Below are 11585 nucleotides of genomic sequence, written 5' to 3' on the forward strand. Positions count from 1 at the left end.
ATGAAGTCAAAAAATAACATTATTTGTTTTTTTCGATGTTTTTTTCTGTTATTTTATTATTATTATTATTATTATTATTTGGAATTATGCAACCAAAAAATTGAGAAAAAGTTGTATTTAAACTGATATATTCATCATTTGTAAATTTACCCTGACTTTTCGTAGTATTTTTACAAAATGATATTGTGACTTTCATTTTGACACATTTTGTAAATTTACTACGAAAATTCAGTGTGAATTTACAAATGACTTACAACACAGTGTTCGTCGGAACATAGCGCCATCTATTGAAATAATCTTAATCTACATAGACGAACTTTTTTGTGTGTCTATAAATATAGAATGTCACACTGTATATTGGCACAATTCTGGAATTTTTCAATGTTGCCGGAACACATCCTTGATGCAGTGATTTACAGAATAAGGCAATGGTTTTGACAATGTGTGCGCGCAATTTTTCAGCAGTTTCGGTGAAATACCATCCGGGCCGGCTCCTTTATTCACGTTGACCGATTGCAATGCCTCCAACACATCGACTTCAGATATGTCAATGTCAAATGATACGTCTTCGCATTCACCTAACAATTGATCCAAGTTGATAATGTCGCTTCGTGTGTACTGGTTTTCGAAAAAATCACCAAATAATTCGGCTTTCGATGTGTCAGTGTCCGCAATTTCATTGTTGTATTCAATGAATTTTCTTTGGATTAATTACGTGATTCTTGTGAATTTTTTGAAAAGAAAAAATCATGCACAATATATGCACAACGTGTAAATAAATATTGAACGAAATATGTCCAATCGAGGCATATTTTGTAAGAATTTTGTGTATAATTAATTATGCATTGCATTGGTTCATTGGGTGGAGACACTGAGAAGCCAGTGTCTTGTGTCAGGGTGCTTGTTCTCGCAATTCACTGAAATACACAAATTTAGAACTTTCAGTTTATATTTCGTGTATCAATAAGAACATTGTACACACAAAAACACTAGTAGTAGAATTGTTCAAATGTATTGGTATATTGCAAATTTACCAATAGTTGTTAAAATATCTATTGGTGTTTTCATACAATCGTCACTACAATAGCATAGTTGACACTTGTTTTGGCGCGATGGACCAAATGTCAACTGCGTTACATGCAACTTGCTTCATTCTGTTTTGTGTGTGTACCAAGTGATTTAGAATCTTGCTCTTTGTGTATTAATTTGGAGTAGATGCTTATGTACTATTTTCTAAAGTTCAATCATAAAAGAATTTGAATTGAAAGAATTGAGAATTTTTTATTAAAAAAATAACAAATAAATAAATTCAACAATGTCCACAGCTAAGTGTGCTAGTCTTTTAAAGCAAGAGTTTCCATCGATTGACGTTGAAATGAAACAATATATCGAAGGTGTACTCGATAGCGGAATGGATGATTTTGACAGTAGCGATGATTTATATGATGCAATTGGTGTGATTTTGCATGAAGTGTCAGAAGAAAAGTCCGAAAATGATATCAGGTAACGAATAATTCGTTGGATTACAAAAAAGAAGAGACGGAATAATTATCAAAGAAATCGTTTGCAGGGATTTATGTGAGCAATTGCTGTGTTTGATGAAACCGAGCGAGAACAAGAAGAGTGGCACCCAAAAAGTTCTTGATGCACCAATAAATATTGCCGAGATGGCTGCCAATAATATAACTAATGTAACCGATGTGTCTAGCATTTGGGTAATACATTCACTTTCTTTTGAAATTTCATTGTCATGTTCCTGTTTAAGTTTATTAATATCCATTACTTACATTCTATTCTATGTGAACTTCCAGGTAATAAATCGTGATGATAATTTGGTAAGTGGTCTAATTTTACTTTGATTGATACTTTTATTATTAACATTTTAATTATTTTATAGAAAGTTGACTCGAAGAAATTGGAAAAGGCACAACAAAAATTACAACAAAAACAGGACAAACGATCGGAAGCGCCAAAAGCACCTGTAATGCCATTGCAATTACAAACGGCCACCGCATCACAAGTCATCAATAAGAAGGAAAGCCAAATGGATGCAAAAGGCACAAATCGCTCCATGGATATTCGAATAGAAAATTTTGATGTCTCCTTTGGTAATAAAGTCTTACTACAAAATGCTGATTTACTATTGGCGCATGGCAGACGATACGGTTTGGTTGGACGGAATGGACTTGGTAAAACTACGTTGTTACGAATGATTTCGGGAAAACAATTACAAATCCCAGCACATATATCGATATTACATGTAGAACAAGAGGTTATCGGTGATGATACGACCGCATTGAATAGGTACATTTCGTATTTTTAATTAACGAGCATTAAAAAAAGTTGTTAATCGGTTTTGAATTGATTCCCTTTTTTTTTCAACTGAAGTGTACTCGAATGTGATTTTGAGCGAACACGATTGTTAGCAGAAGAAAAGAAAATTAATATCGAAATCAATGTAGGCTCATCAAATCCTGAACTCAATAAAAAACTAACTGAAGTATATGCGGCCCTTGAAAATATTGACGCTGACAGAGCACCAGCTCGTGCATCTGTTATTTTGAATGGCTTAGGTTTCAATAAAGATATGCAAGCACGTGCAACAAAAACTTTTTCAGGCGGTTGGAGAATGCGTTTAGCATTAGCTCGTGCTCTATTTTCGCGGCCCGATTTACTGTTGCTTGACGAACCAACTAACATGTTGGAGTATGTTTTTCGTATACATATTTCATCTGTTAAAACCAAAAAATAATTAACGAATATACTTTCTTTTGCAGTATAAAAGCAATCATTTGGTTGGAAAATTATTTACAAAATTGGCCATCAACGCTTCTGGTTGTGTCTCATGATCGCAATTTTTTGGACACCGTACCAACTGATATTCTTCATTTGCATACACAACGAATCGATGTTTATCGTGGAAACTATGAGCAGTTTGATAAAACACGTACCGAAAAATTAAAATCGCAACGTCGTGAATTTGAAGCACAATTAGCGCATCGACAACATGTACAAGAATTCATTGATCGTTTTCGATATAATGCCAATCGCGCGGCTAGTGTACAGTCCAAGATCAAAATGCTGGAAAAATTGTTAGTGTTTTACGACATGTTGATTGATTTTTTTTGCCAGAAGAAAAAACTTCTGCTAAAAATTGGGTTAAAATTCAAATCAAGAAATCATAAATTTTTTCGTTATTTCAAATTTCAGGCCTGAATTGAAACCTGTGGAAAAAGAAATCGAAGTAGTAATCAAATTCCCAGATGTTGAACCGCTAAATCCACCGGTGTTGACACTCAACGAAATTGCATTCAAATACAATAAAGACAAAGTAATTTTCACATGTGTAAATTTGTGTGCCAATTTAGATTCACGAATTTGTATTGTTGGTGAAAATGGTGCAGGTAAAACAACACTGTTAAAAATAATTATGGGCATTTTATCGTCAACAAGTGGAACAATATCACAGCATCGTGGCTTAAAAATTGGTTACTTTGCCCAACACCATGTCGATCAATTGAATATGAATACAACATGCGTTGGCCTATTACAAGAAGCATTCCCCGGTCGTCCAGTTGAGGAGTATCGACGTCAATTGGGTGGTTTTGGGATATCTGGTGATTTAGCTTTACAATTAGTAGCCAGTTTATCTGGTGGACAAAAATCACGTGTCACATTGGCCAAAATGTGTATGGCACGACCAAATTTTCTTATTCTTGACGAGCCGACCAATCACTTGGATATTGAAACAATTGCCGCACTGGGCAAAGCGTTGACAGAATTCAAAGGTGGTCTTGTGCTGGTTTCGCACGATGAACGTCTCATTCGAATGGTTTGCAAAGAATTATGGGTATGTGTCTATTAAATATTACCTTTCCATTATTGAAAAAAAAAAATGTTAACCATATTTCCATTATTTCTTTTCTGATATTTCCTCAGGTCTGTGGAAACGGTACGGTTACCAATATTGAAGGCGGTATTGATTATTACAAACAACTTATTTTGGCCGAATTAAACGAAGCCACAAAATAAAAAAACGGCTTAAAATACCAAGAATACCTGTTTTATATATAAATAATTTGATTTTATTTGAACACTAATTTCGTTAATATATATTTAAAACAAAAATTGTTTTTTTTTAATTTTCTTCTACAATCGATGAAATCAATTTACAAATCGATTTTTCTCGATTTAATGCCAGTTTAAGGCAAGCCTCGAATTGCCGATCACTTATTGACACTCCACCTGGCTTTAATACCAAACACATTTCACCATCGCACGTTACAATTGTGATTAGTGATGTTGCCAACTCTTCTTCTTCGGCATCTGGATCAGCAAAAACTGTTTTTCTGGAACAAAAGTATACAATCAATTTAAAATTGAGATCATCGTTTTTCTTTCCTAATTACATTTTTTTTTCGAGAAATATGAAAAGCGGACAACCGAATTTTCATAACTTTTTTCGTTATCTGCGCCCTAAAATTTATATTTTGTATAACAATTTTCTGTATTATAAAAGATAATTACTCATCAAATATCATGGCCGTTGTACAAACTGGACACATTTCCGACAGTTTCAATGGTGATCGGTCTATTTTGTGGACTGTATAGTTGTTGGTTTCATCATCATACTGTACTTTTGGCAATGTAACTAAAAAAAACAAATATTTTATGTAGATCGATGTACTTTTGATTTTGTGTAAATTAAGATGAAGGGGTCAATCTCTTTAACGTATTTTCTCTGCAACTTGGTGTACTTTAAAAAAAAACTCAAAACAATGATTGTTGGTTTTAAATATCTTACTTACGACTTCTTAGTGCAGCACAAATTGCAACTACCGATGCGTCTAAAATACTGCCATCGTAATCAACACATGAGATATCACAGTATAGAGTCCAAACGAGTCGTTCCTTGGCTATACATAGGTTTTTCAAATCAATCCAATTGGCTTCTTTGATTAAATTATTTAAGTTGCATGTTAAAACTTGTGCATCATCATTTGTATTGTTTGAACGATATTTTGGTGAACAAAGTGGTGTTAAATCAATATTTGGAATGAGATAACCCTTTTCCGGCTCCTCAACAGTTGGTGCGGATAATTCCTGGATGTATAAATTTCAGAAAATGTCCATTAATTTGCTTTTATAGGAATAAAAATAAATTGATCGTATTACTATGTTCATATTATATTTACCGCTTTAATACCACAGATTACGGTTGTGTTGCCTAGTTTAACAATGGCTGATCCATCGGCCGTTCCAATTGACTTGACATTTATTCGGATCGGTCGAAATGCCTCAAACTCTCTGCCATCTGGCCGAATATCATGTGCGATGTAATTACGATAATATTTAATGGGATGAATTATTCTATGCGCAAAAGACAAAACAAATTGTGTCCATGTGAGGTTAGGTTGATTTTTTTTTCAAAACTATTAAATGTGAAATGAATTGATAGCTATATAGCACATACTTGTACTGTTCTTCCATTTCACTTTTTTTTATTCAGTCCCAAGAAAATGTTAAAGACAAATTTTAACAATTATATTAAAGTCAAACGTGAATTTTTAGCATTGAAGATATGTATGAGTCAATGTCATTTGATATTCATGAGCACGCTTGTATTTCCTGTATCTGTATTTGTTTGTGACAGTCACAATCGAACAATTTATATATATACATAACTGAAATTTGAATTTTCATAAAATACGTTGAAGGAGGAAGATGATTTCGAAAAAAAATACATTTGAAAATGGTTTCACGGTATCCTTTAAAAAGATTTTTTTTCTGCCAATCCCTTCTTTTTATATTTTTCAACGTCTCTCTTTATTTTAACATGTTTCTAATTTCGTATGTATAAAAAAGAGCAATAAAAGTAAAATGTTCATCATATTAAAAATGGTTCGTCTTTAAAAGAAAGTTTTTTTTTTTATTTTGAAAATTTATTGCAAGGAGTAAGTTCAATCCCTTTGTATATTCCTTTTTTTTTAATTTCACCACTGACTTTGAACGCGTTTCACGTCATAATTCCAGCAGTAGAACAAATACCTATACATATATACACAAACACACACACAGAAAAGAGAAAGAGAGAGAGAGAGACGTAAAGGAGAAGAGACATAAAGAGGAAAAAAGCTGCTTGCGCATTAAGTCGAACGCGCGTAATATGCGTACACACTTCCAATAGCCTGTGTAGAGTTGTTTGAGTATGTGTGTAAATATGTTGAATATTCTGAATTCCATATTTGTCTCTATCGTTTATATGCTGTGCTATGCGTTTTCAGATTGATATGTTCTCGCTCTTACCTCGCTATGGTCCTGCAAAGCAATTTTGAATTTTTTTTCAAACACAACCGATTTGAAGCGCGCACTAGTGAGTATTGGAGAAGCCATAGCATAAGCATCAAATTGAAAAAAATATATATATTAATTTCTCTGGCATATGCACATCTTATTTAAAACATTTTTGAGTTTCGATTGTGTATTGTTTCAAATTTGAATTAACTATAAGAGTTTCGTATGTAAAAAAAGAATTTCAATGCATTAGTTTTTCTGATATAAGTATGTGCTACAATTATGCGCATTTGACTTTATAAAAACTGTCGACGACAAAAATATCTTTACCAATATAAAAGTTAGTTTATTTCTATTGGGTGTATCGATTAATTTCCGGAATTTTTTTGGTGAAAAGATACATTTATTTTTAAAAAACCGTACAATATTTTTTAACCAATGTATTGCCCATCGTTAGCAAAATTTTGTGGTGCTTTCTCGCTACCAACGGCCGTTTTTCGTTCAATGCACGTGCCAATTTGTTCAGTTGTTGTCGATAGAAATCAGCTGTAACCGTTTCACCTTGTTTTAGCAGCTCAAGATACACGATTCCTTCCTGATCCCACCAGATGCACAACATAACCTTCTGGCAATGAATATCTCGTTTTGGCTGTGAAGATCCTGGTTGGCCTGGATCAACATACGCTTCTTTACGTTTTAAGTTATCGTAATAGACCCACTTTTCAGACAATACGATTCAAAAAGCTATGTTTTTTGTGCTCGGCCAGATATTTTTGGCATGCTGTGTTTCGTGCTCTTAATTGATTTTCATTGAGTTGATGTGGCACCCATTTCCCTAGCTTTCGAATCTTTCCCATTGCACGCAAACGTTCACAAATGGTTGATTGAGTGACATTTAACTCTAATACAAGTTCTTTTTGTGTTCGGGCTGAGTTTTCAACCAATAATGCCTGCAGTTCCACGTCCTCAAATTTTTTTGGCTGACCTGGGCGATCTTTGTCTTCAACATCAAAATCACCACTTTCAAATCGTTGAAACCACACGTAACATTGGGTTTTTGCGAGAGCATGTTTTCCATACAATTTCACAAGTAAACCATGACTTTCAGCTGCAGTTTTCTTTGCAAAAAAATAGCTTAACAAAACTTCCCGCAAATGCTGTTTCTTTCTCCAATTTTCGAAATTTTCCATCGTTGAAAGAAAATATGATACACACAAACAAATGGAACACTTTTGACTGATTTTGACAGTATTTGAATAGACCTTTCAAATGACGTATATGTCATCTGTTGTCAGATTCCGGAAATTAATCGATAAACCCAATACGTATTTGTCTGTTTTAGATCGACATAAATTAAGTTTGTGAACGAAAAAAGGAAAAAGAGCATCATCACCACCACCAACAACAACAACAACAACACAGTTCAACACACCGAATCGCTATTAGTTGGTGTGAACCAACAAAGGAGAAAAACAGTGAAGAACAGAGAATTAAAAAAATGGCGACAGCATTTCGTATCCATGAAGATATTGAAAATGTTTTGGATGCGGTGGCCCAAAAAAAGGACCAACATCATAAAACTAACAGCAACATAATTACTGGTAAAATTGATCAACAAAAATTGGAAAAGCAACCATTGCGATCTACATTTGCAATTTTAAATAATGTGAACAGCGATAATGGTCGAACTTTTATTGCTGCAGGCAATACAACGCATGGACAAAAAACGGTAAGCAAACAAAAACAATTACTTCCAATTTACGCAAAAAAATTATTTGATTTGAAAAAAATTGAATTTTTTTTAACTATTTGGACCAAATGGGAGTCATTTTTAATAAGGACACATATTTTCTGGTGATGTTTTAGTTGTATATTAATTATAGTTTAGACGCGAGGAGCACACACATTCTGTTTTACATGAACATATTTGGAGAGTGCATACCTCGGATCGTTTCTAATTTACGAATTGATCTTTTTCTTTGAATTTTTTTTACATTTTTGGATTATTAAACATCTTGAAACTAAGTAATCAAGACTCATCGAAAGTATGCTATTTTCCGAGTAGTTTTTTTCTCATCTTTATCATTTTTTTCATGTGCTATATAGGCGTTCAATGTGATGCAAGGCAAAAGTACCGTTTTAAAGACAAACAACGAGAACGTGGTACCAAGAGTGAACAATGTCAAAACGGTCACAACAGAAACGTACAAAACATTTGTTGGTGCATTGAGTACAGTCGATTTCGCACAAATCACCGATGAAAATCAACCACCTCAAAACGACGAAGTTGATCATGCTAACGCTATTATTACTAATTGCAGTTTCTCTGGTTTGCATATATTACACTTTAATTTAGAATAATAACTAATAATTTTTTAAATATTAGATAGATTACCATTGCAAGAGATTAAACAGGATGTCGAGACACCAGTATGTATGCAAGACATTTTATCGCCGATGTCAATTGATAAATCTCTTATTGAAAATGAAGCAAATGCATCTATTTTAACTGTTGACGATGAAATGATTGATGCAAATACCACCGCACTTTCTACCAAATCGTCCAAACGTTTTGCATCTAAAGATGATCTCGAAAAATTCTTCGAAGTTGAAGAATATCGTGATGATATTTTGGTAAGTGGTGAAAGAGAAAAACAATACAGATGAACCATGTTGTTATTCAACAATGCAACATTTATTGCGTTCAAGTTATATCAAACGAAGAAATATAGATATAGAATGAATATGAACGATGCCTTGAATGATTTCAATAACAATTATTTGTTATTTTATGAAAGTCTTTTATAGATTCATTACAATTTTACAGTATTACATTGTATTATTGTTTGTTTGATTTTCTTTTAGGATTATTTGCGTGAGGCTGAAATGCGTAACCGACCAAAACCTTTGTATATGCGTAAACAGCAAGACATCAGTCATTCCATGCGCACAATTTTGGTTGATTGGCTCGTTGAAGTTGGCGAAGAGTATCGTTTAAAAAATGAGACATTGTGTTTGGTCGTTTCATACATTGATCGTTTCCTCAGTGTTATGTCAGTGGTACGTGCAAAATTGCAGTTGGTCGGCACGGCTGCTATGTTTATTGCTGCCAAATATGAGGAAATTTATCCACCAGATGTTGGTGAATTTGTCTACATCACCGATAATACGTACACAAAAAAGCAAGTATTACGCATGGAACAACTCATTTTGAAAGTGTTAACATTTGACTTGTGCGTTCCAACGACTTCGGTATTTCTCAATGCATATCCAATTGTCGAAGATCTCCCAAAAGATGTAAAATGCATGGCACAGGTAAACGATTTATAATTTCAAATTGTTAATTGTGTCATTTTCAATCAATTTTATCCTCTCTCTCTCACACACACACACAAATGTAGTACTTGTGTGAGTTGTCATTGTTGGAAGCTGAACCATACTTGCAATACACTCCATCGATGATATCAGCAGCTGCAATTGCATTGGCCCGCTTAAATTTTGGTTTGCCTATTTGGTCATCACGTCTCGAGAACTTTACTAGCATTCAAATTCATAAATTGACCGACATCATTCTTCACTTGAGCGAATCACATTTGGCTGCAATAAAATCACCACAACAAGCTATACAGGACAAATATAAGAGCTGCAAGTAAGAGTTACTTTTCATTTTATTTATTGAAGTCTTCTTTCATAAAAAAAAACTTTGATTTTAATTTAAAAAAAAAAATTCTTCGTAAAACATAGGTATTCAGAGGTATCAACCCGAACACCATTGCAAGTTGACGAAATGATTTTAGCGGCAGCCATTCAACAAATGGATTCAGAAACGGCTGACATAGAAGCAGCTGACACAGACAAAGAATATAATTAAAATGTAAGATAGATGATATCATCATTACAATTCGTATCCCGAACAATCAACAAGGTAGTTTGCGGAATAGTGTTTATGCGCTTGCATGAGATAGAAAAAAGCAAAAAGTCGAAAAAGTTCGTTGCAGCAATGGTAAAATATAGAATATAAAATTTAGAAGAAAAACATAAAAAACAGACCAAAGGGAAAAATTCTTACATTATCAACATTCTTTGTACGCATGGGATCCAAATAGGATTTTATGGGAGTTTAAATAATTCTTGACACCTTCGATCTATTCAGATAATCCAACTCTTAAGACTAAATTTATAATAATCAAATGATTAATGATTTTTTTTCTCATTATTCGTAAGAAATAAGGACAAAAAAGGAAATTTTCTTTGACATTATAAAATATTCATAAATAAGCAACATAGAATATTGAACATTGAAAGTTCTATTTTTACTGAGAAAGAGAGACATGTCCTTGTATCAATAAATTCACTGTTTGTTTTAATGTAGCTTCCCATGGAAAAAGAGACAAAAAGAACAACGAATGAAATACATTTACAAAACGAGATCAATTGACAAAAATTATCTTTTTGTTGCTGATGCCGATTTTTTCCTCTTTTAACTCAATTTTACGCTTAAAATTTTTTTTTTTTCAAATATATATAGTATCATTTTCTTAGTCGAAATACAAACTTGCACGTGTCATGACCATATGATGATAATGATGATGAGGTCATTCTTTTCTCATCTCAATAAGTCAATCTCTTTCGTTTGTCATACTTTTTTATATACTCGCGTTATATAAAACATATTTGATAGTTTAAAATAGTTTTTTAGTCGATAATATTTATTTATAGCCCAATTAACTTTTGAAGTACATGAAAAAGATGTATTTCAAATTTGACATAGCATTGTAAGGTACGCAGAGAAAAAACAACAAATAAGTTATTCACTTAATTTATACATTTAAATAAGAAAAACTACATTCTAATTTAAAGCTTAACCACGTTTAAATCAACATGACATACAAATATGCATTTTTTTGGTGGCCTGAAAACGTCATGTTCGTTAAATGAATATACATTACCTGAGTAGAATACAATATTTAATGCTAGTTATTCTTCGTCTGTTAATAATTAACGTAAAAACAAATCAATTTATATAAATTGAAAATAGAGCAGGCAAAATGTGTAGTAATTAATTTAGTTAAGCGTTTAAGCATGTGTTAGTTGTAACAGCCTGAGAATGAATGAGTGAAACTCGTCAATCAATTTTCTTTTAAATACAAAACACATCTGCATATTTTGAGACGTTGCACTTCGATAAAACTTTATTTTGAAGTCTGATGCATTTATTCTCAGGCACTCATTTCATTTTTAAAGTTTATTTCTATTAGTTTTTTGCGGAGTCACCAAAATTCTTTATTAGA

At 32.8% G+C, this 11585-nt stretch overlaps 3 protein-coding genes across 8 annotated transcripts; 2 read left to right on the forward strand and 1 right to left on the reverse strand.

Annotated features, from left to right (window-relative positions):
• The first annotated feature begins 594 nt into the window (after window positions 1-594).
• On the forward strand, window positions 595-4053 carry LOC116338374 (ATP-binding cassette sub-family F member 3-like). 2 transcript variants are annotated; one of them, XM_031763578.1, is made up of 9 exons: window positions 595-660; window positions 1326-1503; window positions 1571-1715; window positions 1812-1835; window positions 1898-2304; window positions 2389-2706; window positions 2778-3092; window positions 3211-3850; window positions 3940-4053. In XM_031763578.1, the coding sequence occupies exons 1-9, from the start codon at window positions 657-659 to the stop codon at window positions 4030-4032; spliced, it is 2124 nt and encodes a 707-aa protein (XP_031619438.1). In that variant the 5' UTR covers window positions 595-656; the 3' UTR covers window positions 4033-4053. The 2 variants fall into 2 exon arrangements, with proteins under 2 accessions (XP_031619438.1, XP_031619437.1); XM_031763577.1 differs by lacking the exon at window positions 595-660 and having other exon boundaries at window positions 1169-1503.
• A 42-nt stretch (window positions 4054-4095) lies between these two features.
• Window positions 4096-5733, reverse strand: LOC116338375 (exosome complex component RRP43-like). Of its 2 annotated transcripts, XM_031763581.1 has the most exons (6): window positions 5474-5733; window positions 5196-5370; window positions 4809-5103; window positions 4528-4651; window positions 4410-4476; window positions 4223-4349 (listed from the first exon to the last, which is right to left on the reverse strand). In XM_031763581.1, the coding sequence occupies exons 1-6, from the start codon at window positions 5488-5490 to the stop codon at window positions 4332-4334; spliced, it is 696 nt and encodes a 231-aa protein (XP_031619441.1). In that variant the 5' UTR covers window positions 5491-5733; the 3' UTR covers window positions 4223-4331. The 2 variants fall into 2 exon arrangements, with proteins under 2 accessions (XP_031619440.1, XP_031619441.1); XM_031763580.1 differs by lacking the exon at window positions 4410-4476 and having other exon boundaries at window positions 4096-4349.
• A 540-nt stretch (window positions 5734-6273) lies between these two features.
• On the forward strand, window positions 6274-11464 carry LOC116338372 (cyclin-A1-like). Of its 4 annotated transcripts, none has more exons than XM_031763574.1 (7): window positions 6274-6373; window positions 7637-8023; window positions 8401-8623; window positions 8681-8928; window positions 9160-9609; window positions 9696-9943; window positions 10039-11464. In XM_031763574.1, exons 2-7 carry the CDS (start codon window positions 7793-7795, stop codon window positions 10163-10165), a joined length of 1527 nt encoding a protein of 508 aa, XP_031619434.1. In that variant the 5' UTR covers window positions 6274-6373; window positions 7637-7792; the 3' UTR covers window positions 10166-11464. The 4 variants fall into 4 exon arrangements, with proteins under 4 accessions (XP_031619434.1, XP_031619433.1, XP_031619436.1 ...); XM_031763573.1 differs by lacking the exon at window positions 6274-6373 and adding an exon at window positions 6380-6561; XM_031763576.1 differs by lacking the exon at window positions 6274-6373 and adding an exon at window positions 6380-6517.
• Window positions 11465-11585: the final 121 nt, after the last annotated feature.

The sequence above is a fragment of the Contarinia nasturtii genome, unplaced genomic scaffold (assembly GCF_009176525.2).
Source record: "Contarinia nasturtii isolate CC-2019 unplaced genomic scaffold, AAFC_CNas_1.1 Cnas_scaffold_398, whole genome shotgun sequence".
Taxonomy (NCBI): domain Eukaryota; kingdom Metazoa; phylum Arthropoda; class Insecta; order Diptera; family Cecidomyiidae; genus Contarinia; species Contarinia nasturtii.

Coding starts and splice junctions, on each gene's coding strand:
- LOC116338374 (XM_031763577.1), top strand. CDS start 1,316: ATGTCCACAGCTAAGTGTGCTAGTCTTTTAAAGCAAGAGTTTCCATCG. Junction 1,836..1,897: donor TAAATCGTGATGATAATTTG/GTAAGTGGTCTA, acceptor ATTATTTTATAG/AAAGTTGACTCGAAGAAATT. Junction 2,305..2,388: donor GATACGACCGCATTGAATAG/GTACATTTCGTA, acceptor TTTCAACTGAAG/TGTACTCGAATGTGATTTTG.
- LOC116338375 (XM_031763580.1), bottom strand. Junction 5,104..5,195: donor TAATCTGTGGTATTAAAGCG/GTAAATATAATA, acceptor TTATACATCCAG/GAATTATCCGCACCAACTGT. Junction 4,350..4,527: donor ACGGCCATGATATTTGATGA/GTAATTATCTTT, acceptor CTTTTGTTCCAG/AAAAACAGTTTTTGCTGATC.
- LOC116338372 (XM_031763574.1), top strand. CDS start 7,793: ATGGCGACAGCATTTCGTATCCATGAAGATATTGAAAATGTTTTGGAT. Junction 8,929..9,159: donor AATATCGTGATGATATTTTG/GTAAGTGGTGAA, acceptor ATTTTCTTTTAG/GATTATTTGCGTGAGGCTGA. Junction 9,610..9,695: donor ATGTAAAATGCATGGCACAG/GTAAACGATTTA, acceptor ACACAAATGTAG/TACTTGTGTGAGTTGTCATT.